At 47.0% G+C, this 20,492-nt stretch overlaps 1 protein-coding gene across 1 annotated transcript in view; it reads right to left on the bottom strand.

Annotated features, from left to right (window-relative positions):
* Positions 1-9: 9 nt before the first annotated feature.
* Positions 10-20,492, bottom strand: part of PAPPA2 (pappalysin 2) — a 172,922-nt gene continuing 152,439 nt past the window's right edge. The window contains exons 22-23 of the mRNA XM_019530580.1: positions 5,806-5,904; positions 10-649 (exon numbers count right to left, since the gene is read on the bottom strand). Of these exons, the coding sequence (XP_019386125.1) occupies positions 575-649; positions 5,806-5,904 (174 nt within the window). The 3' untranslated portion in view covers positions 10-574. The remainder of the gene's footprint in view (positions 650-5,805; positions 5,905-20,492) is intronic.

Here is a 20,492-nt window from a genome sequence, read left to right as displayed (position 1 = left end):
ATTATGTTTAAATATTTGCAAAGAGATCACAACTACCTCGACCTTGCTAAAAGAAGCCTATACAGTAGAGGAAGTGAGTAGTGACAAAATTCAGAGCAGCAGCGGACACACACTCATAGGTGGCGAACCATTGATACAGTAATGTAACAAAGTGTCCGCAGCAGCTTCTCATCTGTTTTGCTCAAAGCCTGTTCCAAAGCCCGCTGAAGTCATGGAAAGCCTCCATGTTGAGTTCACTGGGCTTTGGATCAGGCCCCTAGCTTGGGTTTCCGTTCTGAAAGGAGGTGATGGGAAGGGCAGGGGCTGTAGCTGTGTGTTGAGCCTCTTTATCCTCCCACTCTCATTTAACCAACTCCTTGCTCGTTCCTCCACTTTCACCAGTGCTCACACCCCTCCTCTTGTGTGTGCCCACAAGGCAGAGGGTATCCTGGTTGTTATTATGACCCCATCCAGTCTCTTCCTCCCAAACTTCCTCTTTCTTCTTACAAGCCCCTTTCACCCTCCTGATGTTCCGGTTGTTTCCCATTGATTCCTCTTAAGCTCGCCTCGCCCACAGAGGCCACTCGTGATGCTGTTACTGATTCTCTTCAGCTGCTGGGTCCCGGCAGGTACACTCATCTTGGTCACAGTCAGCAGCAAATGGGATCACCTGAAAGAAGGGAATGAAGAGAGAAAATCTGCAGGATTTCCTACCGCAAATGGGTGCATAAAATCCACACTACAGCCTTTCAACTGACACCATGAGGATCAAGAGGGTAAGGCTATAAAGAACAATGGCCTTAATACATTCAGATCTGTCTTCTCAGAAGGGAAGATTCTTCAAAAGGCAAGACAGGCTAATGTTGTTGTCAGTGAACTACCAGCTGAAGGTGCAAGAGCACTCATCCAAGTGTTTCTGTAGTCAACTGGAGTCTGTTCAGACTCGGTAGGGACTGGATCAGGCTTATAATTAGGCAAGGAGGGTCACCTTGACAGCCAACATAGGAGCCAGCCCAGATCAGTTAGGGCTTTTCTGTGTAATACAGCAACACACACAGAGCCTTATTCATGTTTGGGGTCACTTGGTGAGTGCCACCCAGACAGAGCTGAGGGCAGAGCTGAGTGAATGAGGGTGAAGCAGGGCATGTATACCAGGGCTCTTCCAAGCCCCATCAACAATATAACCTCCACCAGTATGAGATACCATGCTCAGTAGCCTCATTAAGTTAACTACATGTTCAAAATACAGCCATACATGATGTCAGAGTGAACAACCACAGAGATGAATGGGGCAGGGAGAGGGCTTCTCTCAGTGCTATGATTTCAGGCTGTCTGCCAAAGTGGGAGGTATTACTGCACCAATTAGTTTTAAGATGTGTTTTTATGGCTTGTGGGATTTGATCAGTTTTGATTCTGTGGCAGTGGTTGGTGTGTTTGGGGTTTCTTCCCTGCTAGTTATCACATCAAGGAATAGGAAGGCAGCTTGAGTGAGATGCTGTTCCACAAAGACAATGAAAAGGCAAGGATGGACTCTGTCTAATGTAAGCCACTGTACATGCAACTTAGGTTTAGAGTCCTAATATCCCCAGCCAAGCAGGGCGTGAGATCTTGGTACAAGGATGTATCCACTACTTCAGCTATAAGTGTTTCAAATGTCCTAACCACATCACTCCTGAGTCTCCTCCCAGTAGCAGCAGTTTGTTAGGAATTTATCCTTAATCCTGCCACCCAGACACACATTAATTTCTTGCACAAGCTGCAAAATATGAAGCCAATCCAGTAATGACGCTCCATTTCACCTAACACCAAGTAAAAGGATGAGCCTGCATGGAAGGACTGCACCCAGCAGCCAGCTCTTGACTCATCTATCACCATAAAAGGTGAATGCTGACACTCATGCACATAGAGGACTGATAGTAGTGCATGGCTCTAGCCAAGGTATAGTGCGAGCTCCTCAGCAGAACTCTGCAATACACGTCGCTCCTGTTACAGCACAGATTCCCCCCTGGCTTCCCCCCAGTTCTGCTACTGCATCTGTATCCAGACCTGCAGTCCCTGCTATCAAAGCACTGATATCCCACCCCTACCTCCCCAGGGCAACTTGACCCAGATGCTTGTTGATGCAGCCCAGACCTCCCCATCTTGGCCAACATGCCCCAACATGCCCCAACCAAAATGTGTGCTATAGTACTGACCCCCACCCTGACCCTTGCCCCAGCTCTGCCTTCCGATATTCCAGCACTGACCCACCTGTTCTGAGTGCCCCTATCCTGACCTGCAGTGCTGTTATTATACTACTTTCCCCCAGCATTAAAAGTATGACACCCCATCCCATATAACCCAGCCCTGCAAAGGACTTGTGTCCAGATTCTTCCAAACCTGCTCTTACAGCTTGGCCACAGTTCTGTCAATGCACTTATATGCTCAACTGTACTCCTTGCTGTTATATTACTGACCCACCAGCTCTGCTGCTGACCTGCCCCTATCCTGACTTTCAGCCCTGATCTATCTTGGCCTATGTTTTTTCATCCTGAACTGCAGCCCCTATCATTACATGCCCGACACTCCCTGCCCAGCCAATGCATCTCTAACAGAAAGTGACTTACACCCCTTAGGATTAAATCACTGATTGCATGCCCCTGCTGCCAGTGTGCCTATGTCCTTTTTTGCATCTCCTAATGCTGACATCTCTGATTCAGCCAGTGCTTCTCAAACAGGACCCATACCCCTGCTTTTGTAGTACTCATCCCACACGCTTGCCAACTCACATGCAGCTTGAGATGCAACCCCTGCTACAACAGCAATGATGCCAGCTCTGTCAGCGTGCCCCAATTCTGATTTGCATCAGTACTAAAATACTGCTGACCACCCCCTCTCTCCCCCCACCACGAGGAAACTGAATGTGAATCTTCAGCCACCTGCGGTTGCAGCTCTGATGCCCTAGCTCTGCCAATATGCCTCTATCCTGCTCTTCAATCTCTGCTATAACAGCATGGAGTCCTCACATTGCCAGTGCAACTCTACTCTGACCTGCAGTCCACTTATTATGCCACAGATCCTCCTTGACCTGTGTCCTTCTTTCCTGACCTGCAGCCCCTGCCTATTAGAAATGACTCTTTCCTGAGCAGCCAGTACACCTCTATCCTGTCCCACAATGCTGCTAGTACACCAATGACCACCCCCCTCCCCCCCAAATCTTGAATAATGCACCTCTAGTGAAATCTTTACCCTTGCTATTCTAGTCAAGTCCCTCCAGCTGGCTAATGCACCTCTACCATGACCTGGAGCCCCTGCTAGTACAGCTCTGCCCTCCACGGCTTGGGCAAGGTGCCTCTACTGTAAATAATATTCCTGCCAGTACAGCATTGGACTCCCCATCCACCTCAAGCTTGACTTTTGTGTTCACAAGAACCAGCTCTGCCTATCTGTCACTATCCTTACCAGCAATATTCAAATCATATAATCAAAGGACTGGAAGGGACCTACAAGATCATCAAGTCCAGTCCCCTGTCATGGGCAGGAGGTTATTGGGCTCAAACAAGCAAAACAAGGTGCTTATTCAGCCTCCTCTTAAACACCTCCAAGTACTACGACTGCACCACCTCTGCTGGGAGTGTGTTCCAGATTCTAGTTACCCTTACAGAAGAGAAGTTTTTCCTTATGTCCAGCCTAAATTTTCCCTCAGTTAGCTTGTGTCCCTTGGTCCTTGTCCTCCCAAGGTGTGCCTTTGTGATTCTAGACCAGTGATTATTCTTAACAGTCACAGCACCCTGGGGTGTTATAAGATCCACTTAGGGGGGTGCCATCAGCACTGTTAGGTGTGCAAACATCTACACATGATTCACAAAACAACCTCAGGGGCCATGTCCAGGCAAGCAGGGTTGTGTGGTATGTGGCACTGTAAACATGTCTGTGGCACCACATACCACACATTCAGCTGTTCTTCACATTTCAAGGGTGCAGTGTGTATGGATGGGGGCGGGGGGGTTGATAGCCAGGGGTCAAAAAAACCTGTGCAAAAAAGCAGATTAGCATATAAGGGGACAGTGTGAACCGCTCAAAAATGGAGCCTGGCCAGCTGGAGCCATGCTCCAGCTGCCAGTCAGGCTCCGAGCAGCAGGAGGACCCCAGGTAAAGCTCTGCCAGTGTTCCTCTATTCTGACCTTCACCTTCTGCTATAACAACAATGCCCCCCCTTTCCCCCCAGCACAGCTTGGCTAATGCCCAGTATTATAACACTGACTACCCCAGTTCAGCCAGTGCACACTATACTGACATTCCACCCCTTCTATTACAGTACTTCCCCCCAGCTCTGTCAATGCACCTTTACTGTGCTCTATGCTCTTTCCTATTACAGAACTACACCCTCCTCACCCCAGTTTTGCTCATGCATTTTTATCCTAACCTGCAGCATCAGCTATTAAAGTACTGCCCTTCTAGCTCTATGCATGATATTCTGGCTATACTACTGGCCTCACCCCTGAGCTGTCAGTACATGTTGCCTGGCCTGCAGTACTCCAAGTATTCTAGTCCTTGACCTTTACCTAATAGTTTGCTGCACTTTGTGGCTAAATTAGTAGCAGGAGGGCTCTCACAGTGGAAGGAAGGAAACACTCCCAGGGAGATCCATTGTTACTCAGAGCCATGCCTGGTTCGTTCTGCCTGACCTCATGGAAAGGTGTATGAGTTGGCATTTATTTCCTGCTAGTATTGTGCTCTCTCTCTGTCTCTTTCTCCCCCCTCCCCCCCCTTCCTTACTCTTTCTCTGTTATGATCATAAAAGTAAAGTGATGCCACTAATTTTTGCAATGATACTCTAAGCCAGTGGCTCTGAGGAGATGGAACCATTTGATTTGGCTCCTTTATGGAAGATTCACTATAGCTCTAAGTAACAGCTATTCCACTATTTCCCCTGCTGTCTACCCCACCCACGTTCATCCCCAGTGTGACTAGAATTGTATGGATTTCATTCAGTGACACCCTTCAGTGTAACCACAGTGCTTGTTGTAAGACATCCTGGTAAAACTGAAGGTGTCTTGCTCTAATTGTTTTTCTGCAATGCCCTTTTCCTCCCATCAAACTTGGACATTTCCAATGGGTTTTTTTGCTTTTTGTGATGAAAGGAAAGATGATTAGGTATCTGTAATAAAGGAAAGAAGAAGAGAACCAGATCCACATATTTTTGGAATGAGAAACTATCCTAAGCTTTGTTTTGCTCTTCCATGTATTTTGGAAGTGCAAACTGGAATGCAGGAAAGGAGACTGGGCCTGGGAGAAGACAGATCCCATTGGGATGCATACACAAAGATACCTCTGCATCATCCCACAGGCAGAGTTTTCCAAGGCGTAGAACAAAGGCCAAGTTCTGCAGGCATGCTGGGAAAGTACATTAATCAGCCAGTCAGTTGCTCTAGGCTGGGTTGGTTGACAAATATCACTGCATCTTCGAGATGCTGAGTCATGTAACATGGTGGCTTTGGCATCATCATCACTGGTAGCACCAAAACGCACTGTAATAATCAAATGCTGTCAGAGGGACTGATTTCTTGAATGGGATAAAGTCCCATGCATGTCAGTTGAAGCCGAGTCACGCATTTAGTCCTATTGGCTCTGATCCACATCACACGGAGGCCAAAGAAAATATTCCGATGGTCATCAGTGAGCTTTAGAGGAAACCCTGAGGACTGTGCTTCCCATTTACAGAGGTGTTTGCCTGCAGGTTCAGTTCTAAGGTGCAGCAAACCCATGGAAGCATGGGCTATCATAGGCTCTTAAAGCAGGACCCTTGGCCTGTCCCCCAGTGTCTTCTGTAAGATGTTCACTTACCTTCCTGGAGGAGAGTGTGGAAGAGCAGCAGTCACCCCCATCATACTGGCAATATGCCCTGTTATTGATGGTGTCACACCAGCCGTCTGCTTGGAAAGGCTAGGAAGAGAAAGGATAATCGCTGAGTGAAGGCTGACTGTGGTGGCTCTGGCTCATGAGTGGAAACTCCACCTCCATTCCTTGATAAGGCTTTCATGTGATCCTGTAACATTATAGGATCCAGCCTAGTGACTTGTGCTCTCACCTTTAACACTACACTTGACCTCAGAAGACCCGACTTCCCATCTTGATCTCACCCCTCCTTCTGGGAAATCTACCACCAACTTTAGTATACTACACATACTCTTGCAGTCCTTGCTAGGTGGGAGCAGGAGTAATGTGACCATGTGTGGCCAGTGGATGATCAGCAAGCTAGGATGGACAGTGAATATGCCATTTTTGTTCCATCACCTTGCAACACCCACCAAGGGGCTGACAAAATCCTTCCCCTGCTTTGTGCCTGGACATGGAGGGGGGACCCTCCGAGAGATAATTAGAGGCATGGCAAACTTAATCCTCTGAAAGAAATCAGCCTGTTACATGGAACCTTTTAAAGAATTTTGTAAAAGGTATTAGTTTTTTGCTGAACTAGAACTGCAAAATAAAAGCCCATGGACATTCACTATAAAATAAATTCATAAATTTTTCATTCTGTTCTAGTAAAATTCCTGGATTGGAACAGGATTTTCAAAAGCATCTAGTTGATTTAAGAGTACAAGTCCCATTGACTTTCAAATCAATTAGCTCTACTAGGTCAGTGAGACCCCAAAATCAATGGGGTTTGTGCTCCTAAATCACTTAGGTACTTCTGAGACTCCCCACCTATCCTATATTGCAGTGGCATAGTTACAGCACTGTAGACTTATTACTAGAATGCACTAGTATAACTGCACTTAAAATGTGGTTTGCACTGGTGGTTCCTCAGCTCCAAATTAGTCTTGCACTCAGTACTACACAGATTCACCAGAGGTTTGCATGGATGCATCCATGTCAATGCCACTAAAAAATCACAAACAAGTCTCTGCTAAAAAAGCATGACTTACAAGGAGTGAACTTTCATCTCCAACTTCGAAATATGATCCTAAACCAACAAAACAGTTCTCTGATTGGAAATTTTACAAACATGAGACAAAATTTGCACTGTTTTGATTATTTACATGAGTCATCCAATTAAGAAAGCAAAACAAATAATCAAGAGCAAGAATCAACCAATTAGGAATGAGAAACAAGATCCTGTGACATGCATAACTGAACATTGCTATATGAATTCAAAATATTTGCCACATGCTGTTCAGGAACAATTTACAACCAAGAGTTATTTAGCAGAGAAATTTATGAATAAACTCCAGTTACACATAATTGTGATAGGCCCACTGGCTGTTGGCAGAGATCTTGCTGTGTGGCCAAGGAATGCATTGCAGAGAAAGAACATAAAAATGGCGATCTTATTGCCACATAAAGGGACGCTAAAATGTGGAACTGGGGCCACAACTGTTGGAGCTCCCCTAATACAGAAGTGCTGGCAGATGTCACCATCCTCAACAGAGCAAGGCCCGCTGGCAACAGCCCAAAAGGCCATTAGCAACTTCCTTCTGCCTACCTCTGTCAACAAGGTGATAGGAAAGCACAACAGACATGGCTCCAAAACAACTTGGATATATTTTTGTAATTACTTGGGTGTAATTTTGTACTTGGGTGAATCAGAACCAGGAAAGTGGGAAGCCAATGAGTCAGTGGCCTGACACCCTACTGTCACTACTGGCAACACCTAGAGCCTCCAAGCAAACTCTGTGCAAATGCAAAGAAGAGACAGCCCATGACCTGAACAGCTTATGGTCTAAACACAGGAGGCAGACAATGTCATTCTACAGATGGAGAAGTGGGGCACAGAGAAGATAAGTGACTTGCCTGTGGACATAAAAAAGTATCAGTTATATAGGAACTAAACCCAGATCTTCTAAATCCAAGTCAACTGCCTTTGTTACAAGATCTATTTGGCCTTGATACAGAACTGGCTGGGAAAAGTAGCCTTGGAGAGGCATGGCCAAAACCCTTTGTTAGATATCACCTTGCAGACCAAATATTCCTTTACGTCTGATCCTCATTCCACCCCTTGAACATACCCAGCTTGTTTTCTAAGGGACATGGGGACTGCAGTACATAAAGTGCGTTCCAACTTTGAAGCATGATACCGTACAAAGCTTGCACACACACCCCAAAATTTTGTCTATTAGTGAAATGCAGTTCCCTCTTTGAGAGAAGGCAAACACTACTGAGTATTACTAAACAGTGGGATTTACACCTTCATTGACTCTCTCAAGCCCCTTACCAAGAGAGAGATGCATTTTCACTATTTAACAGAGAGGGGAGCTGAGGAAGAGAGGCTGAGTGACTTGCCTAGGGCTACACAGCGAGTGGCCATCAGAGGCAGACTGGGATTGGCAGTGAGGGCTCCTGACTCAGAGTCGGACCCATATTTAGTGCGTTAGGAATTGTTGCCTATGTTTAACAGCAACACTAAACAACAGTTTAGGGCAGGAAATGAAGAATACTGGATCCAAGTGAAACTTCCAGGGGAATTAGCTAGTCAGAATGTAATTATCCAAGCTGGAATTGAACCAAGGTGCAAGGTTAATACTCCTACTCTTGTGAAAAGTGCCAGGAGATCGTAGATGAGAGGTGAAGCCCTCTGTCCTTTATCCTGCCTGAGAAATGACACTTTCCCCAACCCTCTGTTAGTGCACTGACTAACAGTGAAGAGTCCCACCTTCTGAAACCCCCTACTGCAGCACCCTAGGGTCACAAGGACTATTTCATGTGCCAGAGAGGGGAAAATGTTGGGTGTGAGTTTTTTGCCACATTCCATGCTGAAGTTTTTCCTTCAACTCTGCTCCATATGTCATGACTCACTGGCAAAACAAAACCCATTTCTTATTTAGTTTCCATATAATTATTGCAAAGAATTGCCCATCCCGGATGCATGGGTCTGAAATGAATTTCAGATCACTTGTGTGCAGTGGCCACGGATGGGAACTGGGGGGGAGGAGGGGAAGGGAAGAGGCAGGGCATAAGAAGAGGTCTTCACTTGCTCTATATACCTATTAGAAGTAATTGTTCCTCCCCCCAATCCGCCAAAACTGTAGCCCACCCTAAACAAACACAGGCTCCTATAGCAACACTTGTTAGGGAAACTTGACAGCTCATGCTCAAAATTACATTGGAAAAACAGATGACAGGAAAATAAAATATGACTAATTGGATCGAAGGCCTGAAAGAGCCAGGAGCATGGCTTGAAGACCTGTGTCTCTTACTGAAAGATGTTAAAAACGTTTGACAGGACACTGAAGATAATTCAGTCTCCGTCTTCTCCGTGAACCATTTCCACTAGGTCCTTCAAGTGAGACATACAGCGAAGCTCTTTCTGGAGACACAGTCTCATTGAGGGACCAAAGGCTTTCGACAGGAGCAGAAGTGCTAACCTCAAGGAGTTTGGACCAAATTCCAACCAAGCTCATTACATTCTCCTTGCTTCCTGTTGTAGTCTCAGTTGGGGTGGACAGGCCAGGTCTTCAGCTGATGTATGTCAGGATGGAGCTACTGACTTGAATGGAGCTATGCTGATTTACACAACTTGTATATCTGGCCTGATATTCCTTTTTACACTCTACCCTCCACTGCTGTATAGCATTGGTGTGTTCTGTGCAGCACCAGGTGCATCCTGCCTGAGAAGCAGCTATGCTTCACACATCTGTAGGGGCCACTGAACTTCTAAAACCCTTGAGTGACCTTGGGGCCTCCAGTATCATGGCACTAGAGATCAGGGTGCAGTGTGTAACAAGATTTGTGCCCTCCAATTGAGGTGGCTGAATGGTCACCCCACATCCCTTCCAAGTATCTGAGCACCCCAGCATCTTACCTGTACTTAGCATTTCCAAAGGACTGGGGAGGATTCATTCCCATTGTACAGATGGGGGACTGAGGTATAAAGAGGCTAAGTGACCTGCCTAAGGAAGTCTATGGCAAAGCAAGGAATCCCAGCAGGTCTCTTAGTTATTAAACAGTTGTTTCCTCATCATAGTTTCATACATGAAAGACTGCTGCCTCCCGCAACTGGGGAGGCACCCTGGCAGTGAGGGGGGACAGCCTGCAGCCACCGCAAGCAGTGTTGGGGGTGGGGGGAGTGGTGAGCCGGGATTGCTCACTGCCACTGGCGGCTATGTTGGCAGCAAGGAAGGCGGCGACCGCCTGCAGAAGATGGCAGCATCTTTGGCAGCAGCCAATCTCATGGGGGGCATGTGACCCCCCCCCCATACCCTCTTACGCGTCGCCTGTGGTTTTATAGTTGTTAGGGGCTGGAAGGGACTTTACAGATCATCGGCTCCAGCCCCCTTGCACTTGGGCAGGAAAGACTGCTGGAGTCACATGACCCCAACAAGATGGATGTCAAGATGCTTTTTGAAGACTGCCAGAGTGGATGACTGTACCACCTCTGGGGGGAGCCTGTTACAAGCCCTCAACACTTGACTCGTAAAAAAAGGTTTTCTGTATATCTGCCCTGTTCTTGTACCATGGGGGGAAATCCCGTCACAGTGTCTACATGCAGGTGTTACAGTGACACATTAAGCAGCAAATGCGCAGTTAGTTTCCCCTGTAGACAGGGATAAGAGAGATTTGTCACTATACAACCTCAGCCAAAGTCAGTTCTAGAGTAAGCTGGTGGGACTCCTGTTAACTTTTATATGGGGATAAACTGAAGCTGGTTGCTTTTCCTCCTGTATCTGGTTTCAGTCATCTTAAAAAGGGAAAACAGAGCAGTTTAGAGCCTCAGTTGATCAGCTTCTTCGCCTATGAAATATAATTGTGGGCCTTATTCTTTACTTGGTTGCAGCTGGCCAAAAACTCACTTTGCACAAGGGTCAATGTTTGCACCAGGTGCAAGGCAATGGAGAATCAGGCTCAAGAGTACAGAGATTTAGACCTGTAAATAACAGAATTATGCAAATCCCTGCCAGTGGAGAACTTGTGGGGGGGGAGGCATGCACCATCTCTTTCAGTCTAGCTTTGAGCAGGAGTCTAGCTTTGACTTGCACTTGACTCTAATTTAGGATTCACGGCAAGCAAATGCAATGTTTTAAAAAGGGAGATGATAAACCCGTCAGCTATGCACTGAAATATTTGATGATATTTAAAAACCTTGATGAAAACAACTTGCTTGGATTTAAGTGGTGGAAGGAGAAATGGAAACCCATGATACTGAGCTAATGCAATGGCAAATGAATGAGAAGTTTACTTTAGCTGTTCTGTCCTGCAACACTCATGCAGAGCTTAAGGTGTGTCAGTTGTTGATTTGTGGTGATGGAGGACAGCCAATCAGCTCAGCTGTCTTGTCCCTCCTGCTCTTTGCCTATCTTGTATATTTAGATTATAAATTCAATGGGGCAGGGACTGTCAGTTCTGATGGCTATAAGCAGCAACAGGTACAATAGGCCTCCCAATCATTGCAGCTCTTAGGGGCTATAATAATAATAATGACACTGATTAAGTTTGAACATCTAAGCAGGCGAAAAGCTACAGAACAAGACCAGCCAGGAACAGAAAAATTCACAAAACAATCATGTGAAAAAGGAAGCCAAGAAAGGATTGTTAAAAATCTCATGCCACTTCCCACCCTGCTCCTCTGTGTGCACATTGCCTGTTTAGATTGTACAAGTCATCGGGCAGAAGCATTTCAGAGTGTTTTGTTGCGTGGTTTCATCCCATGCTCCTGGGAGAAGTTAGGGATGGAACAAGGTTTTGTGCAATACACATTTTCCACTATTCCTGCAGATTCCTCAAATCACGGCAGAACACATTGGCTGCCTTGCTCTGAGCCGGTTCCCTTTCCAAGTGAGCCAAGCCTCCTACACATTTTAGAGATGCATAAACTGCATACTCATCCTGGACCCAGACTATTTCCCACTAAGTCAGTGGGGGTCTTTCCACCACCATCACCAGTAGGATTCCACCAGTTGATTCGGGGCCCAGGTAAATCCTTACCTATTACAAGAAACATGGGGGAGTAGGGAGATAAACAGGTTGGATCATACTTGAATATGAAAAATAAATTGGAATGGTCATAAATAGCACCATCTTTGAAGCTGTCACAGACACGTGGGTGAATATGTTTTCTGAGGAATGTAAGTTTTGCTGTAGTGGAACAAACCTGAAATCCATCAAGTTCCAATATTTTGCCTTTGGCGATGGCACATACCAGATGCTTCAGAGGAAGATGGAAAAAAATACATAGCGCACCTGGCCAATTATGTAATTGTACACCAGCAGGAGGGAAGCATTCTTTTCTGACTCCAGCTGACAATCAGCTTCTGGGCTGCCGAACAGAGATGGGAGCTGCATGTGATTTCTATTCTGCTCCAGCTCCAGTGAGTCCACATTCCTGCTTTGGTATGATGACTCTCCATTTACAACAGTCTAACAAAAGGCAGGATATAAGATCTCTACCAATACCTGAATGCAGCAAATCCTTTTTAAAATTCATTTGGAACCTGTGACTATTGCCAATAATGTGGCTTTAACTGCAGATCAGCATAGGTATTTGTGCTTTAGCTGTGCCATTTGGGAACAGAAGGAGAGATGAGCAAGCATAGCCAAGCACAGATTCTAGTTAAAACAACTGTCAAAACACCCCGTCATCCCACCACAGCATATGCACACATACACACACACACACACACACAACCACCTTATACTGCTTCAAGCTTCACACTACAACTGATGATGCCTAGGCCCAAAATAGCAGCAGTGGAGAACAGTGCATCAGAATCAAGAAACTTGCAATGGCTAGACCTGAGATATTGGATTATCCAGCTAAAACACTGCATCTTCTCAACAGGATGAGGGATACTGGACCAGGCCAGGGATGACCAAGCATGTAAGAGAGCATCCTTCAGTCATCACTACCATCTGCATATCCTGTGCTGCCACAGAGCAGATGGTAAGGAACCTGCCCTGAATCCAAGGACTTGATGACCCTTGCCAGAAGTAGCCCAGGTACTACATACTGCTGTAGCAGGTGAATTAGACTTGTAAGGGGAAGCAGTGTCTCCCAAGGAACTGCTGCCAGTTATCAAAGTGCCTTGCAACATGAACCAGACCTGGAGGTGAGGCAGTGAAATGAAGGCAGCAGATTCCAGGGTGCCCCTTATTCAGTGTCAAACCCTTATTCAATGTCAAAAATATGCCAGTTGTTCCCATCCCTCGCTCTGCCTCCTGCATTTCAATGCACATCCCTCACTCACTTGGATTTTTTAGCTAAGATCTTCCGAAGTTCCCAGTTATCCTAGGCTCTTCAGTTCTTGAGGGCCCAAGATCCCTGAGTACCAGGTGGCTCCTGCTGGCCTCGGGCAAACTTTTAGTATCAGCCCCCACTTTGCCAGAGATAATGATAATAATAATACTAATAATAAAAAAATCCATTTTCGAGCCCCCTTTCTGTCTGGACCCTGGGCAGCTGCCCAATTTGCCCATGCCTGTGTCCGGTCCTGCTGAGTTCTCTTCCCAAGGGGTCCCTCTTTCTCTGGTTGAGGGCCTGAAAAATTAAGGCCTCCCTCCCTTTCCCCTAAACCACTAATCCCTGTAGAAAAGCTTGGCCTCCTTTCAGGCAGCACACGGGAAAGCAGTGGTGAGGCAGGAGCCAGTTACAGTAATGCTACACCACGGCGTCCCCGGGACGCGCGTGCCCCACACACACACAAACACACACATATGAACTGGCAAGGCAGTGAGCCCGGCATTTCTTGGCTTCTCCTGCCTGCCCATGGAAGCTGACTGGGAATGCAGACTGTGGGAGGAAACGACAATGTTCATTGTTTGGATTAAATATTTTTCTTGGCCACCCCTCTGTTGCAGAGGGCCTTTTATTTTATTATTTTTTTCCCCCAATTCCCCCCTGCCTTCTCTCTCACCCTTGCTCTCCCTCCTGAGGCACTAGTCAGGCACACAGAGATAAAACCAGCTCTGAGAAACAGAGAGGACCCGGAGGGCAACAGTGCTGGACATAGCCCAAAACCCCTAATGTGAAGCACAACTCCTCTGGCCCAATGACCCTGAGGGCTTCTTGGGACCTAGCACTTGCCACCTGAAGAGACTGTGAATACACTATGTTAGGTGGCAAGGGTGAATGCAAGAAGTGAGCAAAATACATAAAACTGGCAAAAGACCCATGAGCCCATGTTTCCACAAGAGGAAAATGTGTCAGGCATGGAGGGGAGGGGGTTCTGAAAAATCTTCCCGTGTGTCCACATCCTTCTGCTAGTACTGACTCCACTCTTCTGACTCCACCTTCCTGTACAGTAGGATTCAATCCTACTACCAGCAACAGAAAGACAAGCATTTACTGCAGTGAGCTTCAGGTGAGGCCCTACAACTTCTAGCCATGTCAGGCAATGGTAGGATAATCCCTGCTTGGCTTCCCATCTGAAGTGCTGAAGTGAGGCCAGGGTAATGGGAATCTTTTGTGCATGGTCCCATGGTACTCTCATAGAGAGATGGGGGTTCGATTCCCAGCCAGCTCAGGAAACTCTTTCATGGAATGTGAAGAAAACACAGCAGGAAATAAACTCTCTCTCCCCTTCCACACTATAATCCCATCCCCATTTTCTCTGACATGGGAGTACCTGATCTTCATCTCTATTGGCCAAATCAAAAAGTCATTTCCCGGTCAGTACAAAAAAGGCTGCTGGCCTAGATATATAACTATAGACCAATCCCCAGCAAGAGTGCCACTGACATTGCTATTAATCCTGCCCCTTTGACACAGCTAATAGGGAGACGGAGCATCCACTTCTTGAAACCAGTCCTTACAAATAGCGTTGTGGGAGAAAGAGAGGAACCCTGTACGTTAGAAGCAGTAGTGGGGTGGTGCAAAATCATGGATATTGCTGGCATACCTGATGTGAAGTCTGGGCTGGCACTGTGAACTCTGTGCATAAGAACAACCTGTTGGGTGATACCCTGGGTAGAAAAGGAAGGTGGAAAAGGTTGCAGCTCCACTTGGGTGTGTCAGCAGAGTGAAGGGGATACTTGGAAAATGGGACCACACAACAGCGATGGGTCCCAGCTGCAAATATCAGTATCCTGATTTTAATCAAACCTTGGCCAGAATTTGGGAGAAGCATGTTTTGTCTGAACCCAGGCTTTGACTCCAGCGTGCTTCCACTGCAAAGGTCAGCAGGTTTTACACATATCCTGTGCTGCCACAGATCCCCAAAAGAGGATTCATTGTTTTGGAATGTCTCCACAGAGATGCAGATGTAATAACTGTATTCTCTCTGGCTTCCTTCTCTTTAGTGCTGTAGCCCTACCATGCAGTGCTATGGGGGAGAGAAAGTAGTCTCTGTCACCATGACGTGATACTGCTCAAGAGCAGGATGGATGAGTGCATCACTTCAAGATGTTGGTGGGGACACGATGTAGCAATTTGGTGGGGTATAAAGTAGGATCCTGCTAGTGCCCCTGTATAACATATAGCCGTGACAGCAGTAGTTCACCCTGATGATGAAATACAACCAAATCCACATGGGTTTTGAACGGTGGTTAGGCTGGGAGCCTTAATAGGTGGCCCCAGTTTCCAGCAGGAGGCAACAGGTTGGATGTCTCCTCTGGAAAGGGGCATACAAGGAGGCCTGTGCTTATGACACAGTTTTGAATAAGAATCAGCACAGTATTCAGGCAGCAGAAGGCAAATGCAGGGCCTGAAGCTCCATACTCCTTGTGCTCCCAGTGTTATCAGTGGCATCTCTGGGGACACTGAGTATACAGGATTAGGGTTCGCATTAATGTCTGTCCCTAAATTCTGTTGTTAAGCAGAGTTGTGCTTCCCTTCACAGTGCTCCAAGAATCTTGTATGTCCCTCACTTAGTATATTGCTAAAATAGGACAAAGGGAAGCATCCCTGGACTGCCCGAGGTTTTGCAACAAAACCATCCCAACTCCTTCTGCCCTAGCCTGGCCCCTGTGCAAAGGAGAGAAGAAACCAGAATAGGAAAAGATTAGCAAGAAGAGCTTCACAAGAAGATGCCAAGCACAGGGCGGCTGGTGTTCCTGGCAACAGTCGTTGCTCTCAAAGACAAGTCTCCAGGGCTCGCTGCTTGTGTGCTGGTGTTGTGTGCGTGCGTGTGTGTGTAAGGAAACACCAGAGCTTTGTACTCCAGCAGCACCAGCTTGAAATGCTGCCCTCAGCAGCCTCCCTCTTGCCATGGGTTCAATCTCTTGCCAAGTCCTTTGCTCTGAGTATGTTACAGGATAGAATGGGTTATGGAAAACAAGCCCTTGAAACCACAAGGGCCTCTTGACCCACTTGTATTTGGTTTCTGCCAAGTTCTTGTTACAGATCTTAAAAAGAAAGAAAAACAGTGTACAAGGCTGGAGAAGCTGAAGATATTCTTGTTGGATTAGCAGTTGGCTTGGGTTGGGGAAAGTTGTGGGGTGTTATTTGTTATCAGAAAAGACTAATTGATTTTACTTCAGCCACGCATTTTAAATGTCCATCGGCTCCTTTCATCAGTCAGCTAGATGACAGGAAGGGAGACAGAGCAAGATAGTGAGAGAAACAGGCAACCAAGAGACAGAGGCAGAGACAGAAGGAGGAAGGCAAGGTGACAGAGATGATCGTGACCAGGTGAGGACCGACAGGTGACACGTGGGACTAAGGATTCTGGATGCCTGTGTAGAAAGCATCCAGTGTTGTATCTCAACATCAGGATGTGCAGGATGCAGACCCATAGCACATATAGGGCACCTCATGGTCAAAGAACAGGCTGGGAGCCAGGGATGGCAGGTTCAGCTCCAAGCTGTCACAGGCTTGCTGCAGGAACTCAGGCAAATAAATTTACCTTTCTGTGACTCCACTTTCTGGTTTCTGTACTAGAAGAAAGGGTAAATGGGAATGTCTGATTTACCCACTTGCCACCATTGACTGTTTTCCACACCTATGGTGTAAACTGAGCGGTACTTTCTTTTAACGTCTCAGCCCATGACATTCCAGCCTCTGGGCCAGACTCTGGAGAGCTAGGATCTGTTTCTAGCTCTGCCACTATCCTGCTCTATGACTTGGATGAATTACTTAGTTTCTGTTTCCTTTCCTACTTCTTGTTTGTCTCATCTAAAAAGGGCCCTATCCTGCACAAGCACAATACAAGGAACAGTGAGGTGTTAATGCTGCTCCTGGACTCACAAACTACTCCTGGTTTTCCCTTACTCTAGAGAATACTCTTTGCAGTAAGCATCTACCCTGGCTTCAGCACAACTGTACTGTGAGGGACCAGTACCAGTGCCCCCATGAGGCAGGTGCCTGTAGTTAGCAGTGTATGTCACCAGCTCTCACCTCTGTAGGAATGTGGCCAACAAGCTGTGAGCTGGTCCGCTAGGCTGTTAGCTCCAGAAATGTTTTCAAGGCACAGTTTGCCAAACAGGATGAGGCAGAAGGTCATTACTCATTAAGCACTAGTTACTAACAGGTTTGATCCTCGTAATTCCTCTTGGGGTGGCTAGGCTGGTATTGCTGTGCCCGTTTGAAACATTTAGGTCAACATTTTCTAGCCTTGCCTATCATTTTGGACTCCTCAGTTTCCAGGTGCCAGCTTGAATGTGCCATGAGTTTGATTTTCCAGAGCACTGAGCATTTACTTTTCAATCTGAAATCTGCGGGGGCTGCAACTATTCAGAGATTGATACCTTAGTATTTCCAGCTGGGCAACCAGAAATAGTGATCCCCTAAATCACTTTTTAAGTAAATGAAAAAAATACCTGACTGAAGCAAGAGAGGGAAAGAAGTGGTAAATGCAAGAGCCTGAAATAGAGGACAGGAATTATCGACTTTCATGGGGAAAAAATGACTGTCGCAGAAAGGTGTGGGCAAACTGAGAAGGCAGGCAAACTGGTATGGCCAGAGGCCCAGGAGGAAGCTAGTGATTTCTTGCTTTCAGACCTGTGCTTCATCTCTGCTATCCATACTCTTGAACTGCCCCTCCTTGTAATTAGAGCCCACACTGGCTGCCCAGAGCAGAGGAAACCAGTGGTACCCCTGCCCCTTTCACAACATAGGGAAACACACTCCTGGTCTTTAGGGCAAGGGACAGACATTCAGAAAGCCTATGCCTGAATTGATTCAATCGTTGCAGGTTAGTCTAACCTGACTAGGCTGAACTGCTTTGAAACTGGACAGACATTCTCTCCCGACTGAGGAAATTCAGGCACATGCCTGCAGTGGCTCAGGCTAGAAGTCAGGGGTGCTAGAGCAGCCCTCCCTTCCCTTCTGCAGGGAGCTTAGTGGGGCATGGCCAGGCCCAGGCAGGACTCTCTCATTAGGGAGGTCTGCCTGCAGGGTCCTGGGCTTTTCCCTGCTCCCTGCACATGGGGCAGGAGTGTTGCCAGCCCCCACCCCTGGGTTAGGACTCTAAGGCAATGGGGGAGGGCAGGGGGAGAGAAGTGCAGTGCATGCATCTGTTAATGCTTTTCAATTGGCCTCCCTGCTTCATTATACTGTCTGCAGCAAACTGACAGGCAAGCAAGCCAGCTGGGGGCTGATAGTGATAACAGTCTTTATTACCTGATTAGCAAAACAATGGCCTCTCTCCATTACTTCAAATGTCTTAAACAGTTTACCGGCTGACATGTTGATTAGCTCCAAACAGCCCTAAGCAGTCACTGTTCTGTTTGCCTACCCTAGTGAAATTGGAGAGAGAGACACTCACAGACACCTGTCGGCATTAGCTAGTATACCACACGCCTAGGGTCCATGTGGCTGGGGTCCGTGCTGTGGTAGATGAGAGGGAGGGGGGATTTCCTGCTTAAGCAGTGATGGGGGGGGAGGGCAGGAGACTGCTATGTTTGCAGTCTCTGCTGGAACCTTACACAGCATTAGCTAGCATACCACATGCTGGCTATGGTCTGTGCTATGGCAGAGAGGAGGAAGGGATCCCTGCTTAAGTAGTGAGTGGTGATGGGGCAGGGTAGGGGGCACAGGAAGCCAGCAGACCCTGCTGTGACTGCAAATCTCTGCTAGAGCTCTGGCCAGGGAGCAAAAGGGAGGGGCCAGCCCTGCTGTGGAGCAGAGAGCCCCGCCCAGCCCAGAGAGCATGCTGGGGGACTCTGATTTAGCCTGAACCAGCAAGGGGTCTGGGACATGCATTGCATAAACTGGTTTGAGCCAAATCAGTTACACCTGATTGTAGTATCAGACTTATCTCGAACTGGTTTCAGCCATTTTCAAACTGAAAATGTGCAATGAATATCTGTTCTGTTATAGGTTTAAACCAGTTTCTGATCACTTAAACCGGTGTATGTGTAATGTCTGTCCCTAGCTTAGGAGATGTCACAGTGGCATTTGTTCAGCTCAGCTGATTGTTCTGTACTGATGTGCACTGGCTTCAGATGATAGGCTATTCATGTGAGAGAAAAGATCTAAAATCTTACCCTTTACATTATAAGAAAGAAATTTAGCTTAGCTTTGGCATTTCAAATTCTTAGAACTGGGCAGATTCGTAGTGCTTAAGATGCAGATCTGTGAGCAGCAGTGGATGACACAAAAGGAGCTTGGCAATGTTCACATCAGATGGTGACTGAGTTACATATATGAGTGAGGAAGAGGCTGGGATAGAAGTAAATTTTTGTTCTCAGACACTACCCCCCGTCTTCCTTATGCCTTCAGAATCTGGGAGTTGCCAAAGAGCCCTCTGATAGTGCCTCAGCTGCTCAGGGGAGAGAATGGAAAAGCAGTCCCCTGTGCACCAACACAAGCACATTTGTCCAGCAAAGCGGGTGAGGACAGGACAGGACAGTTAACACACCCTAATGCTAGGAAAATTGTTGCAGGTTGGCTTTGATAAGTCTTGTTACCTACACAGGTGTCAGAACATATAGTAAGCAGCTAACTAAATTCAACGCTATTCCATCTGCAGGGCTGGAGAGAGAAGGATGTGATAACACATGTCCCAGTTTTCCTCCCAAGGGCTCTGTTAGGTGCTCTGTTAGAGCAGTGGTCCATTGACTTCTGGGGGTCCACAGACCATGTCTAAGGGGTTTGCGAAAGATGACTATAATCAAACAAAAGTATGTGAATATCCACACATAATTTAAAGGGGTCTGCACCTCCATTTGAAATTTCCAAAGGGGTTTCCAAATGAAAAAAGGTTGAAAACCACTGGTCTAGTGTGGGAATGGGCAACCCATACCCTGCAGGCTGGATTAAACCTGTAAAGTAATTGCATCTAGCCTGTGAAGGCACAGGGAAGTTGTAATCCTCTTCTTTGCCCCATAGCATTCTTGCCTCCCTCCCACCACTCCACAGCAGGCTTTGCTTTCTGTCATGCTGAATTTGACCCTCCCCACCAGCAGCATAACGAAGGATGGGTGACTGGTGCATGAGCCAGCCTGGAAGCAGGGGGCAGGGAGGCAGCAGAATGAAGACAGAGGGGCTTGAGACTCTGGCACCTTAGCTGTCACTGACTTCAGGGTTTTACTTTGTCCCTAAGCATATAAATGAGCAGCAGCTGCCACATTAATTCCATATCTGCTGCCACCTCCCTCTGCAGCAGAGGCTATTCCCTGCTGGTCCAGGGCACAAACACTATGAGGCACACCTCTGCTCTCCA

The sequence above is a fragment of the Crocodylus porosus genome, unplaced genomic scaffold (assembly GCF_001723895.1).
Source record: "Crocodylus porosus isolate Cpor-Errol unplaced genomic scaffold, CroPor_comp1, whole genome shotgun sequence".
Taxonomy (NCBI): Eukaryota; Metazoa; Chordata; order Crocodylia; family Crocodylidae; genus Crocodylus; species Crocodylus porosus.
The sequence above is the reverse complement of the archived record's forward strand: the minus strand, read 5'-3'. Positions and strand labels throughout refer to the sequence as shown.